The sequence below is a fragment of the Chelonia mydas genome, chromosome 21, assembly GCF_015237465.2.
Source record: "Chelonia mydas isolate rCheMyd1 chromosome 21, rCheMyd1.pri.v2, whole genome shotgun sequence".
NCBI lineage: Eukaryota > Metazoa > Chordata > Testudines > Cheloniidae > Chelonia > Chelonia mydas.
Window position 1 is genome coordinate 18,380,087 of NC_051261.2, and position 24,414 is coordinate 18,404,500.

General features: G+C 46.1%; 1 protein-coding gene across 9 annotated transcripts in view; it reads left to right on the forward strand.

Moving 5' to 3' along the window:
- IPO9 (importin 9) overlaps window positions 1-24,414 on the forward strand; it is a 163,509-nt gene that overhangs the window by 84,454 nt on the left and 54,641 nt on the right. For all 9 annotated transcript variants that reach the window (XR_005223189.2, XM_037884733.2, XM_037884732.2 and 6 more), the window contains 3 exons: window positions 41-139; window positions 329-435; window positions 13,952-14,091. Coding sequence is in view for 8 of the 9 variants with exons in the window: in XM_037884733.2 (XP_037740661.1) it covers window positions 41-139; window positions 329-435; window positions 13,952-14,091 (346 nt within the window). In the remaining variant the exon portion in view is untranslated. The remainder of the gene's footprint in view (window positions 1-40; window positions 140-328; window positions 436-13,951; window positions 14,092-24,414) is intronic.

The window sequence follows — 24,414 nt, forward strand, 5'->3', positions numbered from 1 at the left end:
CACTGAACTATTGTGATTTTTCCCTCTGCTTTTGTTTCAGATAAAAGTCTGGACTGCAAATCCACAGCAATTTGTGGAGGATGAAGATGATGACACTTTCTCTTATACAGTAAGGATTGCTGCACAGGACTTGTTGCTGGTAAGAAATGTGTTCTGTGTCTGAAGGACCCAAATGGTATTGAATTACAACTTGATTGTTACAAAAATTGCTACTGTAACTTGCATACAGTTTATACTGGGTAGTTTGAAGTATAACAGCTGCAAAAAGAGTGTTTAAAATGCACGTGTAGAAAGAAACAGTGTGACAGTCATTATTTCTTTTACCAAGGCTGTAGCTGCTGATTTCCAGAATGAGAGTGCAACTGCTTTGGCTGCAGCAGCTACGAGACACTTGCAGGAAGCTGAGCAGGCTAAAAACGGTGGTGCTGAGCACTGGTAAGGAGGCAGGCATTGTGGGTTGCAATGATGATGGAATAAGTGGTGGGCTATCTCACAGCATTAGGAGATAATGCATTCATAATGCAAATGAATTGTAACTTCTTTCTGGTGATGCAACTGGGGTAACACTAAGGTCTTGGGGGTTTTGTGTGTTAGAAGCAAAAATGTAAAAAAACCCGACCCATGTAAAGACATCTACAGGTTACATATAGCAGTCGTGTTCCCTGCTCTCCCTAGACTAAGCTAACAGTTGCCAGCACTTCAGCACTGAAATTGTTCTAATAGTTTTCAATGAAAAGTTTTTTTTCGGTTACAACAATTCCAGATGAGTTATAAAAATAAATTTGGGTGGACTTCTTCATTGGTTTCATGCTGCTGAATTCAGGTATCCCCTCTTGTTTCTATTTGTGTGTGGATTTTTCATTATCCCCTCATGAATGTGTCCAATTTTAGAATTGTTTTCAACGGCCCGTATTAGCTGGGGAAAGGGAAAGAAAATACATCTGTCTAATGCAGGGGTCTCAAACACGTCGCCTGTGGGCTGGCTGCGGCCCGCCAAGCTCCCCCCCCAGAGTTATTTCCTGCAGCCCCAAGCTCCCCTCACCCTCCGCCCCCTCTCCCCCGCAGTGCTCCGTGTCCCCGCTCCTCTGCCTACCTCCAGGCGCTTCCCCCCACCAAACAGCTGTTTGGCGGCGCTTAGTGCTTTCCAGGGGGGAGGAGTGGGGAGCCGTTTGCTCCGGAGGAGGTGGAGAAGAGGTGGGGGCAGGGGCGGGGATTTGGGGAAGGGGTTGAAATAGGGGCAGGGAGGGGGTGGAGTTGGGGTGGGGACTTTGGGGAAGGGGTTGGAATGAGGGCGAGGAAGGGGTGGGAAGGGCAGGGCAGGGGCGGGGCCTCATGTAAGGGGTGGAGTGGGGGTGGGACTTTTGTATCTTTATATGAAAAGGTGTCAGTGATGTGGCCCTTGGGCCAATGTACTAGTCCTCATGTGGCCCTCGTGGTGATTTGAGTTTGAGATCCCTGGTCTAATAGATACCTACTTACTGTCACACAAATATCCTGTGTTGTGTAGATAGTGTTAGCTCAGTGTTGTTTTTTAGTGGATATTAGAAAGAGGCAGTAACCACTCCATAATTAAATTTTCAGCTGAATTTCTCTGGAAAGCCTGATATTGTCCTCTCTGGTTCCCCACCCATCCCCACAGCAAAACAATGGCTGTCTCAAAATTGTTAAATAAAGCCTGAGTTTGAGGTAGGTTCACCTTAGTCCAGAAAGTCATTGGCTCTGAGCTTAAAGTAAGCCACCAACTAACTGCTGAAAGCCTAAATGTCATTATTTAAAAAAAAAAAAAAAAAAAAGCCAAGAACACCCAAGACTATATTTATAAATAAAAAAAATTGGTGAAGGGAAAGATAGGTTTATATTTTGAGTTATCACACGGAGATGGCTGATAAATTCCTCACAGAGAATTCTTCTGATTTTTGCTTTATACTAACATAAGAACAAGTTTAGTGTGAGCACTAATGTTGTTTGTTGGATTAATCTTTTAAAGATGGGTGGGAGTGCCCCTGTCCTGCAACCCCCTGGTAGCCTCAGTATCACCATTCCTGCAGACATCCTCAGGTGCTCATTTCTTATGGACTAAAGAGGAAAACCAGAAGAGGGTGTTTGGGTCGTGTGGGCATGGGGTTCAAAAGAGTGGCTCTTGTGTTTGGGGGATGGGGAGGGGACCTAAAATGGCTGTGGAAAAGGGGGACAATGGAGTAAGAGAATATGCTGGTGAGAACATGGAGACAAATAAGAAGAGGTCATAGGCAGTACAGCAGGATATTCTACCCCTCAGTGAGCCTTAGGAGAAATAACCTCACTCCCTGCAAACCTTCAAAGGCTCATTGGGGTTCCTCATAACCACCCCCAAGGTCCTAGGAGCCTTATTAGGCTTGGTAGATACTAATGAGTGACAATAAAATCAGCCCCAATGTGAACACACTCAGGGTTCATTGGGGAGCAAACTGCCTTAGTAAGGCTTGTTGGCAGAGGTGGTTTCGCTGGCCCCTGAAGAATGCACTAAGGTTTTCAGGAGGTGTGTGCAAAGTCCCACTAGCATCCTAAGGCTCATGCAGTTCAGGAGGCTTTTAATGAGTGTCTTTAGGTTAATGGGGTGAGTATGAGCCTTCTATGGCTCACAGTGGGGACTCAATCTTTGTGGGGGGGTCCCCTGCTATTCAGAGGGTGGGGGGAGGCCCAGCAAGTCTCCTGAAGCCAGCAGGGGGTGGTTGGCATTGTGAAGGCCATTAAGAGCTTCATAAGGCTCACTGGGAGTTGATTCACTTGCCCTGTCCACATATTAGGATTATTTAAAAAACTTAGGCCTGTATTACCCACAGGAGGGTCTGGTTCTGTTCAATATCTTTATCAGTGGTTTAGATAATGGCACAGAGAGTGCGCTTATAAAGTTTGTGGACTGCACCAAGCTGGGTGGGGTTGCAAGTGCTTTGGAGGATAGGATTAAAATTCAAAATGAACAGAACAGACTGGAGAAATGGTCTGAGGGAAATGAAATTCAATAAGGACAAATGCAAAGTACTCCATTAAGGAAGGAACAATCAGTTGTTCTTCGCGTGCTGTCCCCGTGGGTGCTCCACTCCAGGTGATGGTGCTTCCCAGTGCCATTGATCTTTGGTATCAGTACCTGGTCGGGATGCATATGCTTAGCTGCTGTCTCGTGGCATCGTTAGGGTCTGCCTGACTGCGTGCGTCCCGCACCCCCACTCAGTTCCTTCTCAACCATCCTCGGCTGAAGACAGGACTCGGTGCTATCCTCTTCCCTGATCACTGAAGGAAATAAATAACAAGAAATAGAAATAGTTAGCTAGACATATCCCAGTTCTCTCCCTTCCTTTAGAATAGTTCATTAGTTTAAAAAACAAAAACAAAAAAAACCCTTTTATCTCACATTCATCTCCCATTGAGACTTCCCCCTGGGTAATCATACTTCCATCATGCCGGGGTCCCCGGGCTTTAAGAAATGCAGGGCTCCTGCAAGGAACCTATGCTGTGGTCTGATGGGCACTCACTCTGTGTGAAATGCTTCGGCGAGACACATGTCCCTTCCAAGTGTCTCCACTGTACCAACCTGAAAACCAGGGCTCATCGTGACAGGGACTTGCAACTAAAAATGCTTCTGTTGGAGAAAGCTCTGCAGCTGCCTATGGAGACGGGCAGTAAACCTTCTCCCTCATGCTCCCCTGCTAGGTTGGAACTGACCGGGAGTGCGGCTTCACCCTCTCAGGCAAAAGGCAGGAAGTCCAAATGTCTCCGCGCAGAGACCTTCAAAAGGGTAAAGGGTCTCCTGTGAGATCTTTACCCTCGGTGCTGACAGCACCAAGAGCAGGTGCCTCCGACTGCCCCAGCACCTCAGCCATGGCTCACGCGGGGCGCAGAAACAGGCATCCGACTTCCCACAGCGGGAAGCTTTCCTCCACCCGATGCCGTGGCCTGCTCAATGGCAGGCTCCACCCCAGTGGCCTTTTTGAACTTCCTGGGCATTCCACCAAAGCTGGGGATCCCCAGTTCTGGAGGTCAGCGTCGGTGGCTTCAGTATCCCACATGCCTCCTCCACCCTCCTCAGCGCAGGTCCAGTCACTGTACCAGAAGACCCAGCGCCACACAATCCCGTCGGTGTCGAGGGTCAGGAACAAGCGCTGGTCCCAGATAGAGCCTTGTCCTGATCTTCACCAGACGAGGCAGTGGCTGGAGTCTCCCCGCTCCTGCACTAGGGGACAATAGGGTCCTCCATCAGCTCCTGAACAGGGTGACCCAGAACCTGGGGATCCAGGTCGAGGAGGTTGCTGAGACATCGGATCCCATGGTGAACATTCTGGCACCCTCTGGCCCCTCTCGGGTTGCCCTCCCGCTCATAAAAACTATACAGGAGACCACCAAGATACTGTGACTGATCCCTGCCACCGACAGCGAAGAGAACCTAGAGAAAGTATTTCATTTCATTTTAGGGATTCGAACATTTTTCTACACCACACCACCCGCACCCACCCCCACCCACCAGTGGATTCCCTAGTAGTAACAGTGATGAACAAGCAGGAGCGCCAAGCACACCAGGACCCATCACCCAGAAACTGTGATGCAAAAAAGCTGGACGTCTTTGGGAGAAAAATTTACTGGGGGGCTTCACACTCCATCTACGCAGCGGAGGCACTTTAAGCTGCAGCCCCGCCTCAATTCTATCACCTGCAGAGTAGGCAGGACTTCTCTAGGAGGCATAATAGAAATAATAGAAGGAGGGCTCAGGGCTCTAGGCAAGCGCAACAGTCCTCAGGTCAAAAGCAGACCTTTGGAAGGTGCGCCCAAGGGTGATGCACCAGTCCAAACTGTGGACCCATCCATTCCTACCTTCCTGTGCTGACTATCCCATTTCTCCCTGCGTGGGCCTGAATTACATCAGCTCTCTGGCTGATCTGCACAGTAGAAAGGGTATACTCTCTCCATCTCAGCTCCCTCCCTTCCTTCCACCTTTCTTCATTGTCCCTTTTCAGGGACCCCTATCATGAGCAGCTTCTCATGTAGGAGGTGCACATGCTCCTAAGTGTGGGGGCAGCAGAAGAGGTCCCTCAGGAGTTGAAGGCAGGGGTTTTTATTCCCGGTATTTCTGAATATCGAAAGCCAAAGGTGGCCTCAGGCCCATCCTAGACCTGCGAGACCTCAACAAGTTCATACAGAAACTGAAGTTTCGCATGGTCTCTTTGGCCTCCATTATCCCTTCCCTGGATCCGGGGGACCATTATACCGCCCTCGACTTGAAGGAAACTTACTTTCATATTTCAATAATGCTGTCCCACAGAAGGTACCTCAGGTTTGTGGTGAACCACAATCACTATCAGTTCACAGTCCTTCCTTCTGTCATGTCAGCGGTACCTCGAGCATTTACCAAGTGCATGGCAGTTGTAGCTGCTTTCTTGCGCAAGCGCCAGGTGCAGGTGTTCCCATACCTCGACGACTGGCTGGTTGATGGCTGCTCCAAAGTGCAAGTGGAGGCGCATGTGAGTCTCATAAGAGAAACTTTCGAAGACCTTGGCCTGCTATCGAATGTACAGACATCAACCCTGTCCCCTATTCAATGGATAGAGTTCATAGGTGCAGTGTTGGACTCAACACAGGCAAGAGTATATCTCCCAGAGTCTCATTTCCATACCCCTTGCAACATCATACAAGGTTTCAGGCAATTCCTTATCACCACAGCAAGGAATTGCCTAAAGCTCCTTGGCCACATGGCACTTGTACCTATGTAGTATATGTGACACTATGCCCCATATTCTTCACAGAAATATTGTTATATGTTTATAGCATACCTAAGATTATTTTATGCAAAATGGGTTTTGTGAGATATCCTTGGAAAGGTTATGATTTCCTGAATATGATTATCCTATTTGTATGCATGTATTATTTTTGTATCTAAAGTTAGGAATATTGACTATATATCTGTACTACAAAAGTGTTTGCACCTGGGGAATGGCCATCAGACAGAATGCAATCAGTCTGAATGTGCCATTAGGAAAAACAATAGGTCTTTGAACATGGTAATCTCCCACCATCCTGGGATGCTACAAATGGCCTCTGACTCATGGCTGCTTTGACACTGCAGAGTTGTGATCAAAGTCACGTGGTACTGGACTGGATACCAGTATTTTTCCACTGAGGGGAGTGGGGGAACCACATTGGAAAACGAAGGGTTTCTGCCATACGTAAAACCCATTTAAGGCCGGGGAGTGACTTAATCAAGGTCACTCTTCACTGAATTTTTGCCCAGGATGACTGCTGGTAACATCCAAGAAACAAAGGAGAAGGGGGGAAGGGGAAAGAGCTGAGCCCAGGCTGGGAAGGTGTCTGGCCTGTGAAAGAAATACCTGGAGTTTTAAGCTACAAGCAAGAGCAGCTTGCCTTCAGGAAACTTTGCAATCTCTCTAAAACAACATTTAGGGTGAGAAATTACTTCTTGTAACCCGTTTCTTTACTATTAAGCTTAGCTTGCGTGTTTGTTTCATTTGCTGGGTAATCTGCTTTGATCTGTTTGCTGACCCTTATCACTTAATCTATCTTTTGTAGTTAATAAACTTGTTTTTTGTTTTCTTTGAAACCAGTTTGTGGAATTCATAACTGGGGGGCAAAAAGCTGTGCACATTTTCCTCCACATTGTGGGAGAGCAAATTTTATTTACTTACGCTGTACAGTTCTCTGCAGCGCAAGACCATACAATTTTGGGTTTACACTCCAAAGGGGGTGTGCACTTAAGTGCTGGGCAATTCCCTACCTGATTCTTCCCATGCAGAGCTCATTTCAGTGTCCGTGTCTTTCTGAAGCTAGGTGTGTCCCTACCTGTGTGTGTGCTGGAGGAGGCTTGAGGGCCTGGCTCAGCAGGACAGTGTAAGGGAGCCCAGGCTGGTGGAACAGGCAGGCTCGGTGGCACCCTGGAGGGGGCAACCCGTCACAGTACAGAATGCCAGACTGAGGCTCAGACCTCTTCAGGAGTGGTAGCCTTGGTGTATCAGCCAATTCGGGATGGTCTAGACACAGTTGTCACTCTACCCTGGCCAGTTTTCAAGTCTCTTCTATGGTGACTCAACCCACAAGCAATGTGTGCAGGTATTCCCTTCTCCAGACCTCAGCCATCCCTTTCATTGGTGACAGAGGTGTCAGCGATGGGTTGGAGAGCGCACCTAGGGGAGCTCAGGACCTATGGTCCCAAGTGGAGCTCTTACTTCATATCAATGTCAGAGAGCTGAGGGCAGTCCGTCTGGCATGCCAGACATTCCAGGTTCACGTGGAGGGGAGATGTGTATCGATCATGACAGTCAATGCAACAGCGATGTTTTACATAAACAGAAGGGGAGCATGCTCCTCTCCCTTGTGCCAAGAAACCCTCAAACTGTGGGACTTTTGCATAGCTCACTCAATACACCTGGAGGCGTTTTATCTCTCCGGTGTTCAGAATGAGTTTGTGGACTATCTCAGCAGGTCCTTCCACAGCCGTGAGTGGTTCATCCACCTGGATCTTGTGAACACTATCTTCCAACAGTGGGGAATTCCCCAGATAGACTTGTTCACCACATGACATAACAGGAAGTGCCTGCAGTTCTGCACCTTCCTGAATCACAGCCCGGGCTCCATCACGGATACATTCCTTCATCCCTGGAAAGAGCACCACCTGTACGCGTATCCACCCTTACCACTTCTTCACAGGGTGCTACTCAAAGTTTGAAGGGACGAAGCCTTGGTGATATTGATAGCTCCAGCCTGGCCCTGTCAGCACTGGTACACGTCTCTCTTGGAAATGTCAGGGGAAAACCCGATCACCTAATTGCTGCTCCAAGACCTGATAACTCAGGATCACTGCCGCCTCCAGCACCCTAACCTCGAATCTCTTCACCTCACGGCGTGGAAGCCCCATGGCTAAACCCAATGGAGCTGACTTGTTTGGGCCCAGTTAGGGAAGTCCTCCTTAGTAGTAGGAAACAGTCCACTAGGACTACCTACCTAGCCAAATGGAAAAGATTCACAATTTGGTCTTCGCAATATCTCCCATTTCCTACACTCTTGTCAATATCCGTGATATTGGACTACTTCCTGCACCTAAAGCAGCAAGAGCTTTCTATGTTGTCAATAAAGGTCCACTTGGCTGCCATTCCCTCTTTCCATCCAGGAGTGGGAGGTTGGTCGGTGTTTGCCAATCCGATAGTTGGTCGTGTTCTTAAAGATCTTGACAGGCTATACCCTGATGTACAACAGCTGATCCCAGCCTGGGATCTTAACCTGGTTGTTTCCAGACTAATGGGGCCACCCTTTGAACCACTTGCAACATATTTTCTGTGCTTTCTCTCCTATAAAGTGGCATTCCTGTTAGCAATAACTTCTGCCAGGAGGCTGTCTGAGCTTAAGTCCCTAACATCTGAGCCTCCGCACACTGTGTTCTATAAGGACAAGGTTCAGCTTCGGTCGCATCCGGCCTTTCTCCCTAAAGTTGTCTCCCAGTTTCCTGTTAATCAGGATATTTTTCTTCCAGTGTTCTACCCCTAGTTCTACACAAAGTAGCAGGGAGGAAAAACTTCATTTGTTGGACATTTGCCTGGCGTTAGCCTTCTATATCAGACCGACGAAGCCATTTCAAAAATCTATTCAGCTATTCATCGCGGTAGAAGACAGTTTGAAGGGGCTTCCAGTCTCCTCCCAAAGAATCTCATCACGGATTACTTCCTGTATCTGGGCATGCTACGATCTGGCAAAAATACCTGCCCCTGCGTTGACAGTGCACTCCACAAGGGCACAGGTGTTGTCAGCGATGTTCCTGGCCCAGGTTCCAACCCGAGAAATTTGCAGGGCTGTGACATGGGCCTCAGTCCATACCTTTACCTCGCATTACGCCATTACTCAGCAGGCTAGAGATGATGCAGCCTTTGGCAGAGCAGTGCTGCAATCAGCGAACCTTTGAGCTCCGATCCTGCCTCCAGATTTCGGCTTGGTAATCACCTAAATGGAATCGATATGAGTAATCACTCGAAGAAAAAACAGTTACTTACCTTTTGTAACTGTTCTTCGAGATGTGTTGCTCATGTCCATTCCAATACACACCCACCTACCCCTCCGTCAGAACATGGCTGGCAAGAAGGAACTGAAGTGGCGGCGAGTTGGTGCCATATTCGGTGCCATAGAGGCACAACTCCAGGAGGTGCCTGAATCAACCCAATGGGTACTGCTAGGGGAAAAACCTTCCAGCTGCCATGCACGTGGCACGAGCACACCTAATTGGAATGGAAATGAGCAACACATCTGGAAGAACAACAGTTATGAGAGGTAGGTAACTTTTTTTGCACGCATTCAAAATGGGAAATGACGGCTTAGGAAGGAGTACTGCAGAAAGGGATCCTGGGGGTCATAGTGGATCACAAGCTAAATATGAGTCAATAGTGTAATGTAGTTGCAAAAAAAAAAAGGTAACATACTTCTGGGATGTATTAGTAGGAGTGTTGTAAGCAAGACACGAGAAGTAATTCTCCCGCTCTGCCCCGTGCTGATTAGGCCTGTCAGGGTTCCTCCCCCACTCTGAACTCTAGGGTACAAATGTGGGGACCTGCATGAAAACCTCCTAAGCTTACTTTTACCAGCTTAGGTTAAAACTTCCCCAAGGTACAAATTAATTTTATCTTTTGTCCTTGGAATATCCACTGCCACCACCAAACTCTAACTGGGTTTACTGGGAAACGTAGTTTGGACACGTCTTTCCCTCCAAAATCCTCCCAACCCTTGCACCCCACTTCCTGGGAAAGATTTGGTAAAAATCCTCACCAATTTGCATAGGTGACCACAGACCCAAACCCTTGGATCTGAGAACAATGAAAAAGCATTCAGTTTTCTTACAAGAAGACTTTTAATAGAAATAGAAGTAAATAGAGGTAAAGGTGGGAGTCTGCTATAGACCACCGGACCAGGGGGATGAGGTGGATGAGGCTTTCTTCCAGCAACTCACGGAAGCTACTAGATCGCATGCCCTGATTCTCATGGGTGACTTTAATTTTCCTGATACCTGCTGGGAGAGCAATACAGCGGTGCATAGACAATCCAGGAAGTTTTTGGAAAGCGTAGGGGACAATTTCCTGGCGCAAGTGCTAGGGGAGCCAACTAGGGGGGGCGCTTTTCTTGACCTGCTGCTCACAAACCGGGTAGAATTAGTGGGGGAAGCAAAAGTGGATGGGAATCTGGGAGGCAGTGACCATGAGTTGGTTGAGTTCAGGATCCTGACGCAGGGAAGAAAGGTAAGCAGCAGGATACGGACCCTGGACTTCAGGAAAGCAGACTTCGACTCCCTCAGGGAACAGATGGCCAGGATCCCCTGGGGGACTAACATGAAGGGGAAGGGAGTCCAGGAGAGCTGGCTGTATTTCAAGGAATCCTTGTTGAGGTTACAGGGACAAACCATCCCGATGAGTCGAAAGAATAGTAAATATGGCAGGCGACCAGCTTGGCTTAATGGTGAAATCCTAGCGGATCTTAAACATAAAAAAGAAGCTTACAAGAAGTGGAAGGTTGGACATATGACCAGGGAAGAGTATAAAAATATTGCTCGGGCATGTAGGAAAGATATCAGGAGGGCCAAATCGCACCTGGAGCTGCAGCTAGCAAGAGATGTCAAGAGTAACAAGAAGGGTTTCTTCAGGTATGTTGGCAACAAGAAGAAAGCCAAGGAAAGTGTGGGCCCCTTACTGAATGAGGGAGGCAACCTAGTGACAGAGGATGTGGAAAAAGCTAATGTACTCAATGCTTTTTTTGCCTCTGTTTTCACTAACAAGGTCAGCTCCCAGACTGCTGCGCTGGGCATCACAAAATGGGGAAGAGATGGCCAGCCCTCTGTGGAGATAGAGGTGGTTAGGGACTATTTAGAAAAGCTGGACGTGCACAAGTCCATGGGGCCGGACGAGTTGCATCCGAGAGTGCTGAAGGAATTGGCGGCTGTGATTGCAGAGCCCTTGGCCATTATCTTTGAAAACTCGTGGCGAACGGGGGAATTCCCGGATGACTGGAAAAAGGCTAATGTAGTGCCAATCTTTAAAAAAGGGAAGAAGGAGGATCCTGGGAACTACAGGCCAGTCAGCCTCACCTCAGTCCCCGGAAAAATCATGGAGCAGGTCCTCAAAGAATCAATCCTGAAGCACTTACATGAGAGGAAAGTGATCAGGAACAGTCAGCATGGATTCACCAAGGGAAGGTCATGCCTGACTAATCTAATCACCTTTTATGATGAGATTACTGGTTCTGTGGATGAAGGGAAAGCAGTGGATGTATTGTTTCTTGACTTTAGCAAAGCTTTTGACACGGTCTCCCACAGTATTCTTGTCAGTAAGTTAAGGAAGTATGGGCTGGATGAATGCACTATAAGGTGGGTAGAAAGCTGGCTAGATTGTCGGGCTCAACGGGTAGTGATCAATGGCTCCATGTCTAGTTGGCAGCCGGTGTCAAGTGGAGTGCCCCAGGGGTCGGTCCTGGGGCCGGTTTTGTTCAATATCTTCATAAATGATCTGGAGGATGGTGTGGATTGCACTCTCAGCAAATTTGCGGATGATACTAAACTGGGAGGAGTGGTAGATACGCTGGAGGGGAGGGATAGGATACAGAAGGACCTAGACAAATTGGAGGTTTGGGCCAAAAGAAATCTGATGAGGTTCAATAAGGATAAGTGCAGGGTCCTGCACTTAGGATGGAAGAATCCAATGCACCGCTACAGACTAGGGACCGAATGGCTAGGCAGCAGTTCTGCGGAAAAGGACCTAGGGGTGACAGTGGACGAGAAGCTGGATATGAGTCAGCAGTGTGCCCTTGTTGCCAAGAAGGCCAGTGGCATTTTGGGATGTATAAGTAGGGACATAGCGAGCAGATCGAGGGACGTGATCGTTCCCCTCTATTCAACACTGGTGAGGCCTCATCTGGAGTACTGTGTCCAGTTTTGGGCCCCACACTACAAGAAGGATGTGGATAAATTGGAGAGAGTCCAGCGAAGGGCAACAAAAATGATTAGGGGTCTAGAGCACATGACTTATGAGGAGAGGCTGAGGGAGCTGGGATTGTTTAGTCTGCAGAAGAGAAGAATGAGGGGGGATTTGATAGCTGCTTTCAACTACCTGAAAGGGGGTTCCAAAGAGGATGGCTCTAGACTGTTCTCAATGGTAGCAGATGACAGAACGAGGAGTAATGGTCTCAAGTTGCAATGGGGGAGGTTTAGATTGGATATTAGGAAAAACTTTTTCACTAGGAGGGTGGTGAAACACTGGAATGCGTTACCTAGGGAGGTGGTAGAATCTCCTTCCTTAGAGGTTTTTAAGGTCAGGCTTGACAAAGCCCTGGCTGGGATGATTTAACTGGGAATTGGTCCTGCTTCGAGCAGGGGGTTGGACTAGATGACCTTCTGGGGTCCCTTCCAACCCTGATATTCTATGATTCTATGAATCACCCCTGTAAAATCAGGATGGTAGGTACCTTACAGGGTAATTAGATTCAAAACATAGAGAATCCCTCTAGGCAAAACCTTAAGTTACAAAAAAAGACACACAGACAGAAATAGTCATTCTATTCAGCACAATTCTTTTCTCAGCCATTTAAAGAAATCATAATCTAACACATACCTAGCTAGATTACTTACTAAAAGTTCTAAGACTCCATTCCTGTTCTATCCCTGGCAAAAGCAGCATACTGACAGACACACAGATCCTCTGTTTCTCTCCCTCCTCCCAGCTTTTGAAAGTATCTTGTCTCCTCATTGGTCATTTTGGTCAGGTGCCAGCGAGGTTACCTTTAGCTTCTTAACCCTTTACAGGTGAGAGGATTTTTCCTCTGGCCAGGAGGGATTTTAAAGGGGTTTACCCTTCCCTTTATATTTATGACAAGGCCTCAGCTGGAGTATTGTGTCCAATTCTGGGCGCCACATTTCAGGAATGATGTGGACAAATTGGAAAAAGTCTGGAGAAGAGCAACAAAAATGATTAAAGATCTAGAAAACATGACCTAAGAGGGAAGATTGAAAAAAAAATTGGGTTTGTTTAGTCTGGAGAAGAAAAGACTGAGCGGGGACGTAAGTTTTTCAACTATATAAAAGGCTGTTACAAGGAGGAGGGAGGAAACATGTTCTCCTTAACCTCTGAGGATCATACAAGAAGCAATGGGCTTAAATTGCAGCAAGGTCGATTTAGGCTGGACATTAGGAAAAACGTCCTAATTGTCAGGATGGTTTAGCACTGGCATAAATTGGCTAGGGAAGTTGTAGAATCTCTGTCATTGAAGATTTTTAAGAGCAGGTTAGACAAACACTTGTCAGGGATAGTCTGTATAATACTTAGCCCTGCCATGAGTGCAGGGGATTGGACTAAATGACCACTTGAGATCCCTCTAGTCCTACGATTCTGACTAGGAAGTCAGATGAGATGAACAGGCCTTATAATCTATGAATGAAATTTCCATACTAAAATTTTGTTTAATAATAATTTAGTTGCAAGGATAGCTCTGTAACTTAATGTTAAAATTCTGTACAGAAATTCTGTAGCTAGCAAAAAAAGGACATAGTTAAGGTTAAACTTACAAGACAACTTCCAATCTTAAGCATAATTTATGGCTAAAATGTGATCATATGCTATGTCAACAGTAAATCTATTGGTGGGTCGATTAGTTTGTTAGCATGTTAGTCCCATATCAGTTTCTTTAAGTTTTGTGATTGGTGTATAGAATTTTTATAATGGAAAAGATATTCTAGTTCAGAAGTTCAAGATCTAAGTGGGACTAGGGGAAAGTGGGTCAGATTTTTGTTTGGAGAGGAGTGAGATGATGGAAGGCGCTTAGGATCAAAAAACCTTGATGGTACTTTCATCATTTCGTCTCTGTCTCTGTGTGTGTGTGTCTGTGTGTGGTTTTTATATATATTCAGAATGAATGTGGGAAAACTAATGGTATCTGAATTCTTTTGTAGGTGGAAGATACATGAAGCCTGTATGCTGGCACTGGGCTCTGTGAAATCTGTTATTACAGACAGTGTGAAGAATGGTAGAATCCATTTCGATATGCATGGATTCCTGACAAATGTTGTTCTTGCAGATCTCAATCTGTCAGGTATGTCAGCAAAAATTCTTTGAGTAGTGGTAATTGCTGCGCATCTGGTAGCCCAGAACCATTGAAAAGCATTTCCAAATATAGGTGTTCAGTGTATGTAGATTTCAGAGTAACAGCCGTGTTAGTCTGTATTCGCAAAAAGAAAAGGAGTACTTGTGGCACCTTAGAGACTAACCAATTTATTTGAGCATGAGCTTTCGTGAGCTACAGCTCACTTCATCGGATGCATACTGTGGAAACTGCAGAAGACATTATATACACAGAGACCATGAAACAATACCTCCTCCCACCCCACTCTCCTGCTGGTAATAGCTTATCTAAAGTGATCATCAAGTTGGGCCATTTCCAGGACAAATCCAGGTATTCTTACCCTCCGCCCCCCCGCACATAAACTCACTCTCCTGCTGGCAATAGCTCATCCAAACTGACCACTCTCCCCACAATGTGCATGACAATCATGTGGTTACTTTGGATGAGCTATTGCCAGCAGGAGAGTGAGTTTGTGTGTGTGTTGGGGGGGGGGGTGAGAAAACCTGGATTTGTGCTGGAAATATCCCACCTTGATTTTCATGCACGTTGTAAGGAGAGTGGTCACTTTGGATAGGCTATTACCAGCAGGAGAGTGAGTTTGTGTGTGTGGTTTTTGGAGGGGGCTGAGGGGGTGAGAGAACCTGGATTTGTGCAGGAAATGGCCCACCTTGATTATCATACACATTGTGAAGAGAGTGGTCACTTTGGATGGGCTATTACCAGCAGGAGAGTGAGTTTGTGGGGGGGGGGGGAGGCGGAGGGTGAGAATACCTGGATTTGTGCTGGAAATGGCCCAACTTGATGATCACTTTAGATAAGCTATTACCAGCAGGAGAGTGGGGTGGGAGGAGGTATTGTTTCATGGTCTCTGTGTATATAATGTCTTCTGCAGTTTCCACAGTATGCATCCGATGAAGTGAGCTGTAGCTCACGAAAGCTCATGCTCAAATAAATTGGTTAGTCTCTAAGGTGCCACAAGTACTCCTTTTCTTTTAGTGTATGTAGAGGAACTGATATGGTTGATAAGGTGGAATACTGTTGCACAGAAATATTTGGGGGAAACTGCACAGGTAGAGGGGCATCGTATTTGCATGCCCTGCCACATTTCACACACAATGTAAACTTGCTTAATCTAAGCCAGTCTACTTCCAGTTGAAACTTCTTGTGTAAGTGGATGGCTTTGAACTTGTAGGATCCTCTGAGGGTGGAAGGAATACTATCTTGGAGAGCTCACCAGGAGTTAGAAAAGTCAGTAGCATCCTTTGAATACTTTAAAATAATCCCAGGAGGTCTGTAACATCTAGTTTTAAATTAATCTGTTTTGGTCTCCATTCAAACCAATAATAATAACTGATTATGTACTATGCAGGGATCTCCTCACTTTCCCATCTTAACTTGCCCAGGGTGGCGTAAAGAATTGTTAAAATGGACTGCCAGTAATTCATGTTTAAGAAAACAGGTCAATCTGTAATTTTGACCTACTTGGTTTGAAGTGTGTGTTGTGTTAAATATGCCATGCTCTTATTGGAGAAGTGAGCAGTTTGAGAGACTAGATAAGCAATAGTGTTGATTTCACTGTGACGGGGTGTACCAACCCCACATTGGGTCAGTGGGATGGATCAATTACTGTGAGCCCAGAAGGCCATGCCCCCTTTCCCGTGCTGTGCATGCTCCAGATGGAAGAGCCAGATAAAAGGAGGCAGCCCAGCTCAGTCAGGGCTGACTGTGGGGGAGAAAGGATGTGTACTGCAGGTTCCTGCAGAGGTGCCTGCAACGCTCCAGATGGTAGAGCCTGAGGACCCAAATTGTGCTGCAGGTGACTTGCTGACTGTGGAGACTGACGGAGAAGCCAAGCTGCTGCCACCTGAGGAGGTGCCCAGGACACAACTTGTGTTAGGAAGTGACCCAGGGAAGGTAGTAGAAGCCGATGCCTGAACACCTAGGTGGGAGTTCTCTGGCTTCCTAGGGACCTGGGTCAGAACCCAGTGAAGAGGGCAGGGCCGGGTTTCCCTACTAGCCCCATAGGCCACCAGGCGTGACTGCTTGTCTGCTCGTCTGCTCTATGTCCCAGCCCAGAAGCGTAGGGGTTATAGACTGGTTGTTTTGCCCGGCCAAGGGGCCATAGACTGATAGCTGTTTTGCTCTGCCCAGGGGGCCAGTTCCCCCAATTGCTACTACCTGTCCCAGCCAGGAGGCTTAGGAGCCATAGACTGTTTGTTGGTTGGTTTTGCCCCACCAGTGGCTACAGACTGATCATAGTTCTGTCTTGTCCAAGGGGGCCAGGACTCTAGTTCTGGGCGTCAGTCCCAGCCCGGAGGCTCAGGGGCCACAGACTCTTTGTTTACGTGGCTCTGCCAGGGGGCCAGAGCGCACCTTGCTGCAACTCCCTGTATTAGCAGGAAAACCTGACAACAGTGTGATGGGGTGTACCAACCTTGCACTGGGCCAATGGGGGTGGCCCAGCTCGGCACCCAGAGCCCCCATCACATTCACATTTAAGTTTCCTCTGCACTGAAGCAATTTACTAAAACAGTACTACCAGTTCTGGCTCTGGTTTTGCAGGGTGGGGAGCCATTTTTGCTGTTGTCAGTTAGTTCTGGGCATAGACATGGCTTTAGATGCCCAGAGTAGTGGATGAAGACAGACTCTTAGTTATGACTTTCTGCTTTCAAGTTCAATTTGGTTTAATTCAGCAACAAAGTCTGAAACTCCCTGCCAGCTACTGTAGTGTTTCTAACTGTTTTTATCCTTGTTTCTTTTCCAGAATTGTTTCTTTGCCTATCAGTTTTTCCCTTTTTTGACAAATATTGGATTTTTTTGTTTTCTAACAAAACAATACAATTCATGCTCTTTACATCCCTCTTTAATCAACTTGACTCTGCGGAGATCCTATCTACTTCCAGGGCTACTGCAGGAAGGGAAGCGTTTTTGATCCAGGTGTTACCCAGGGTCTTAAGAATCCACCGCAGTGGTAACTTAATTGTTTTATTCCCGCCACTGCCTGGAATGAATCAATGGGAACAAAACAATTCCGTCTGATAAAAGATTAATGCAAGTCAGCGTGTTCTATCTAAAACTGCAGTTTATTAGATTTAAGCACACACAGACATAAGCAATATTTTCCTAAAATCTGGAATAGTATTTTGTAATTAACAGCGGGTTCGCAGTGGCCAGTTGCTCACCCGCCGGCGAGAAAAGGTGTCAGGAAAAACATCTCTCAAGATGGCTTCAGAGGACTGCTCCAAAATACACTCTAGTAGCTAGTCTTTTATAACTAACTTCTGCAAAACACATAGGTCATAATGACCCTTACTAAATCATCACTTTTCCTAACTTTCAATAAACTACTTATCAATAAACATTCCTAACAATCTTAATTATAGTACTTCTATATCAGAGGTGCTCAAATTCAAGGTTCTTGTCACCCAGGGTTTTCAGTCTGTTGACTTTTTTCTTTCCCCTCCTCCCATTTTGATTAGCAGAAACTGACAGCTACTTTTGACCTTGCCTCTAAAATCCTGCTTTCAAATTAACCCTATACTATGTGGTGTTGTATTTAATAATTCATGGTGGCTGAATGCACATAATATGGTTACAATTAGCTTGATCACAGTCTGGGTGGGGTACACCTACCCCTCAAATCTGGGGCAACACAGAAAGGGAGAATTCCTGGTCTTTGTGGGCCTCCAATAGCTCTGGACTCCCTGGGGTGCATTCTTTAAGAATTTTTTAGGGAAATTTTGCTTTTCAAATAGTCTGATTCAGAACATCAGTCACGCTGGGAAGGGAAACTTGTGTGGGGCTGTGGTTAGGAAGAATTCTTCCCTTCCATGCAGATCACATTTTAAGTGTGCTGCTCTTCTGAAAAGTGACTTTTCCCTTTTTACCCTGCTGATCTGTTCCCTGTGAGCATTCAGAGTTTGATCTACTGACTTTGTGCTCCTGGTTAGCATGAAGCAACCTGCCTTATTTACAGACTAGTTGCAGTGCAAAAGGCCCTGTGGCCTCAAGCTTTTCCCTCTTCATTCCTTAATATCCAAGGCTATAGAGGGGTCTGTGATTCCATGTCCCTGTTTTCTTTGCTGCCTGCAAATGTCTAACCATCTTATTGTCTTGACTGCTATAGAATCTTTTTTACCATATTTCACAAGTTAGCAATCAAGAAAACCCCAATAAAAAATCCAAACGAAAACCTAGGGATGACCTGCAGTTTTTAAATTGTGTTGAGTTTTGCTGGCAAGTGCAGCAGGAGACCCAGAGCACAGACTCCTTCCCTCCGATTTTTGACACCTGGCTTCCACAGGACATTGCCTGTGTCACCCACCATCACTAAGATCGGTTTGATGAGAATGATGCTGAGATTCAGGGCCTTGCTATATATGGTCCTCACTTCCCAAAAGGTTCACCAGTTCCTAATAAACTTAAACCTCTCCTCCTTACACCATTGTCTCATCCACACATTGAGTCCCTGCCTTTCTGGCATTGTGCATAGAACTGGAAACATTTCAGACAGTTCTATCATGGAAGTCCTTTAATCTCTTATCTAGCAGCCTAAATTTGCCTTCAGGACCTTTCCCCTAGCTTTCCTTCTGTCATTAGTACTTGCATATACCATGGCCACCGTTCCTCCCTAGCACTCTGCACATAGGTTTGTCTAGATGTCTCCTGAGATCTGCAACCTTTGTGCCCAGCTGGCAATTTGCTATGTGGTTCTTTCAATCATCAGGTGCTTGGGGAGTCTGCTCAGATGTCCACTATCCTTTGATAAAGTGGCTAGCTAATTAATGAGAATATTGTTTTAAAGAGAATATCTTGAGCAGTGAAAGATAATACCTCACTGGGCTTCAAGGCCAGGGGAAATTGGCTGGAGTCTCCCTGGGTATAATTCATGAGTGGCTTAGAGACCATTCATGCAACTCAGCTGCGTATCTCTCTCCACCTGTTGATGGATGAGTGATCACAGCAACCTGATAGCTGGAGGAGTTTGCTGCTTGTCACTAGCATAGCATTGTGAGAGATAGCCTAAGGCCTGGGCTATACTGTGGGGGCGGGGGGCGGGTTTCGAACTAAGATATGCAACTTTATCTTAGTTCGACTTACCTGGCCATCCTCGTGGCGGCGAGTCGACCGCGGCGGCTCCCCCGTCGACTCCGCTTACTCCTCCTGCCAAGGTGGAGTACAGGCTTTGATTCGCAGATTGATTTATCGCGTCTAGATGAGACATGATAAATCGAACCCCGATAGATTGATCACTACCCTCCGATCCGGCGGGTGGTGAAGCCGTACCCTTAGATGAAGAGTTTAAGGGGACTCAGCGGTCCCACAGTCTAGGTTGTACCCCAGTGGTATATTACACCCCCATTAATACTAGCCCATGTGTGTTAACTAATCTTGTTACCAGCTTGCAGAATGACTCATCCACTTCCTCTTCCTGATTTGGTGTCTATAATAGACCCCCACCCTAACATCACTACTGTTCTTTTCCCTTTCTAGCCTCACTCAGAGACTGTCATTAGGTCTGTTGCTCACTTCCCCTTGGACCAAGTGTACACATTCCTGGCATATATTTCCAATAATAGAATCCCCCATTAGAATTACCTTGCTCTTTCTAGTAACTGGAGTTTCTTCCCCTGGGAGGGTATCCTCAGTGCGAGAGGATACAATGGCATCAGCTGGAAGGAGGGTTCCAACTATGGGATTGTTTCCCCCCACTCCAGCTTGATGTTCTCCTTCCTTGAAACTTTCATTATCCTTAACAGCTGTCGGACTGGGGGTGGGACCGCTCTATTGTGTCTTTGAAAGTCTCCTCTATGTACGTCTGTCTCCCTCATAAATATAATAAACTTGATAGCCTCCACTCTGCTGTTTGGTTTTCTGCTTGCATTAGTTTTATCGTTGCAGTTGTAGCGGGGTGTGTGTGTGTTTGTGTTTTATTCGCCTAGTCCAGCCGCAAGCCAGAGCTTCCTTCCACCAGCACTGACGATAACACTGATAGAAACAGATCCCACAGTATGAATATTTTTGTGATAATCCTCATCTATGTCAGAGCTTCATCTAGAACATAGTGACTGCCAACCCATCAGCATTTAGTCCTCCCCAAACCTGCTAACTCAGGAGAATGGTTGGATTAGACATCCCAACCTAAATTCCCTCACAGCCCTCGGCCCCCTCCCACACCCTGAACCCCTCAGCCCTACCTCTGCTGCACATCGCCTCCATATTGGTGCACATAACAAAATTCATTCCACACATGGATGTAATAAATTAGAGGGAATATTGATCCCAACCTGGACTCTCCATCTCACAACTTGGTATTTAAATGGCCAGCAAGTCTACAGCATTTGTGGTTGGAGGCCATTCAAAATATTCTTAATGACAGCAGGAAGGATTTTACCAGAAAATGTTTTCTGGCCAAATGGAGGTTTTTCTGTACCTGGGCAGAACAGAACCAGTTATCAGGGCTCGTAGATATTTCTGTAATTTTAGACTACCTCCTCACACTCAAGATATCGGGTCTTTCTATTAGCTCACTTCAGGTCCACGTAGAAGCAATCAGTGCATTCCACCTCCAGTAGTATTCTATTTTTACTTTCTCTGTCACAGACACATTCCTAAACTGTCTGACTAGGACTCCCCACCAGTAGTGAAGCCAACGCTGAAGTGGGATCTCAATATCATACTTTCAGCACTTTCCAGGCCACCTTTTGAACTGTTGGCCACAGTTCAATGTCCCAACTTTCTATGATGGTCACCTTCCTGGTTACTGTTATGTAGGCCATGGAGCGTGGTGGGTGAGCTGGGGGTCCTCATGGCTGACGCACCATACATTACATTTCATAAGAGAAGATATCCTTTGCCTCCACCTGAAATTCATCTGGAAGGTAATTTCCAAGTTCCACATAAACCAATCAGTTTTCTTACTGGTATTTTTCAGGAAGCCTCTTCCCTTCAGTGAGGGGAGGGGATTTCATAGAACCATAAAGTTAGAAGAGACAGCACAGGTTCTCTAGTCTAATCTGCTGCCAACGTGCAGGATTTATTGTGTCTAAATCATCCAAGACAGATGGCTATCCAGCCTCTTTTTGAAAACCTCCAGTAAAGGAGATTCCACAACTTTCCTAGGCAGTTTGTTCCATTATCCTACTGCTCTTACAGTTAGGAAGTTTTCCCTGAGATTTAATCTATATATGCTATGCTGTAGTTTGAATTTATTGCCTCTTGTCCTCTGTGGCAAGAGGGAACAATTTTCTCCATCTTTTTTATGGCAGCCTTTCAGGTATTTGAAGACCATTATCATATCCCCCTTTAATCTCCTGTTTTCCAGATTAAACATACCCATTTCCTTCAGCCTTTGCTCATATGGCTTGCGTTCCGTCCCTTTGATCCTCTGTCGCTCTCCTCTGGATCATATACATTGGTGACCAAAATGGACACAGTCCTCCAGCTGAAGCCTAACCAGCACTGAGTAGAGTGGTACTATCATCTCCTGTGACTTGCATGCTATGCCTCTGTTAATGCAACCTAAAATTACATTTGCTTTTTTTTAAACAGCATTGCATTGTTGATTTATGCTGAGGTTGTGATCCACCAAAACTCTCAGATCCTTCTCAGCAGTGCTGCTGTCAAGCCAGTTTTCCTCCATTCTGTATTTGTGCATTTGGTTTTTCTTCCCTAAGCGTAGGACCATACATTTTGTCTTTTTTGAATTTCATTTTGTTGTCTGTAGCCCAGTTCTCCAATATATCAAGAGATCCCTTTGAATTTTAGTTCTGTCCTTCAAAGTGTTTGCAAACCACCCACCCCCACCCCCGCTTTGTGTCATCTGCAGATTTGATCAGTATGCTCTCTATTCCTACATCCAGGTAATTAATACAGATGTTAAACAATACCAGACCCAGAAAGATCCCTGTGGAACCCCACTTGAGACCTACTTCCATTCTTTGTATGCAGTTGTTTAACCAATTACGTATCCACGTAATAATAGTTCCACCAAGCCCACATTTCTCCAGCTTATTTATGAGACTGTAATGTGGGACGGTGTCAAAAGCATTGCTAAAGTCCAGGTATATTATGTTTCACTGCGTTTCCCCCTATCCAGTTACTTTGTCAAAGAAGGAAATCAAGCTGGTTTGGCATGATTCCATGCTGGCTGCTAGTGATCACCCCTTCATTCTCCAGATATTTGCAAATTGAATGTTTTATAAATTGCTCTAGTAGCTTCCCAGGTATTGAAGTCAGGCTGACTGGCCTTTAGTTCCCTGGCTCTTCCTTTTACCCCTTTTTAAAGATGGACACCATGTTAGCCCTTCTTCAGTCTTCCAGGACCTCTCCTGTCATCCATTAGTTGGCAAATATTACTGCCAGTGGCTCCAAGATTTCTTCAGCTAATTCCTTCAAGACCCTCATGGTGAATAGCATTAGGCCCCACTGATTTGAATTCATTCAAATTGGTCAGAAGATCTGACGTGTTCTTTACTTATCCCAATCTGCATCTCTTCCCCTTTATTGTCTGTGATGTCTTAGCTATTCATACGGTTGAAATCTGCCCTTTTGAAGTCCAGTGGCCTTGTTTTGCTGTTCTCATGTCCTCCTTTCCTTAGGATCTTGAATTCTATTGGATCATGATCACTCCTTCCCAAGTTCCTGACCACCTTTGCATTCACAACTAATTCATCCCTGTTGGTCAAAACGAGATCCAAAATGGATGACCCCCTTGTTGTTTCCTCAACTTTCTGAATCACAGAATATCAGGGTTGGACGGGACATCAGGAAGTCATCTAGCCCAACCCCTGCTCAAAGCATGACCAATCCCCAACTAAATCATCCCAGGCAGGGCTTTGTCAAGCCTGACCTTAAAAATTTCCTAAGGACAGCGATTCCACCACCTCCCTAGGTAACGCATTCCAGTGCTTCACCACCCTCTTAGTGAAAAAGTTTTTCCTAATATCCAACCTAAACCTCCCCCACTGCAACTTGAGACCATTACTCCTCGTTCTGTCATGTGGTATCACTGAGAACACTCTAGATCCATCCTCTTTGGAGCCCCCCTTCAGATAGTTGAAAGCAGCTATCAAATCCCCCCTCATTCTTCTCTTCTGCAGACTAAACAATCCCAGTTCCCTCAGCCTCTCCTCATAAGTCATGTGTTCCAGTCCCCTAATCATTTTTGTTGCCCTCCGCTGGACGTTTTCCAAGTTTTTCACATCCTTCTTGTAGTGTGGGGCCCAAAACTGGACACAGTTCTCCAGATGAGGCCTCACCAATGTCGAATAGAGGGGAACAATCACGTCCCTCGATCTGCTGGCAATGCCCCTACTTATACATCCCAAAATGCCATTGGCCTTCTTGGCAACAAGGGAACCCTGTTGACTCATATCCAGCTTCTCGTCCACTGTCACCCCTAGGTCCTTTTCTAGAGAACTGCTGCCTAGCCATTCGGTCCCTAGTCTGTAGCGGTGCATGGGATTCTCTGTCCTAAGTGCAGGACTCTGCACATGTCCTTGTTGAACCTCATCAGATTTCTTTTGGCCCAATCCTCTAATTTGTCTAGGTCCCTCTGTATCCTATCCCTACCCTCCAGCGTATCAGAAAGTTGTACCCTATACATGCTAACAACATTACAGGACATATTATGTTTTGTTGTATTAGTCTTCCAACAGATATCAGGGAAGTGATATAAGATGTCAGACAAGCATTGGTGTTCCACCTTCAGAAAACTAAACCAGTCAGAAAATCACCTAAGCTGTTTGGTGCTGTAGCAGAACGAGCACAGGGACAAGCAATATCTGCTCAGAAACTCTCTAAGTGGATATATGTCTGTATCCTCCTTTGCTATCAGTTGGTGCGTCTCCCTCCTCCAGACAGGGAGAGGGCCTATTTCACTAGAGCGCAGGCAACTTCAGTAGCATCTCTTTGAAAAGTGCATATGATGTAAGACAGTAACCTGGAGTTTATCCACACTTTCACGAAGCATTATGCTTTGGACCAAGCCTCTTCTGCCAATACAGCCTTTAGAATCACAGCATTACAGACATCTGTAGCAGCTGCATCCGTGCACACACCTCCTATTCGAGTACTGTTTGCCAGTCACCCTTGAATGGAATACGCTTAAGTACCAGAACTCGAAGAAATGGAGGTTACTTTCCTGTAATCGGAGGTTCTTCAAGATGTGTGGTCCCTGTTTGTATTCCACCACCCACCCTCCTTCTCCTCTGTGTTGCATCGTGATTAGATTTGCAGTAGAGAAGGAACTGGAGAGGTTGTTGGTCCTCACTTCTCCTTGTACCCTTGGTG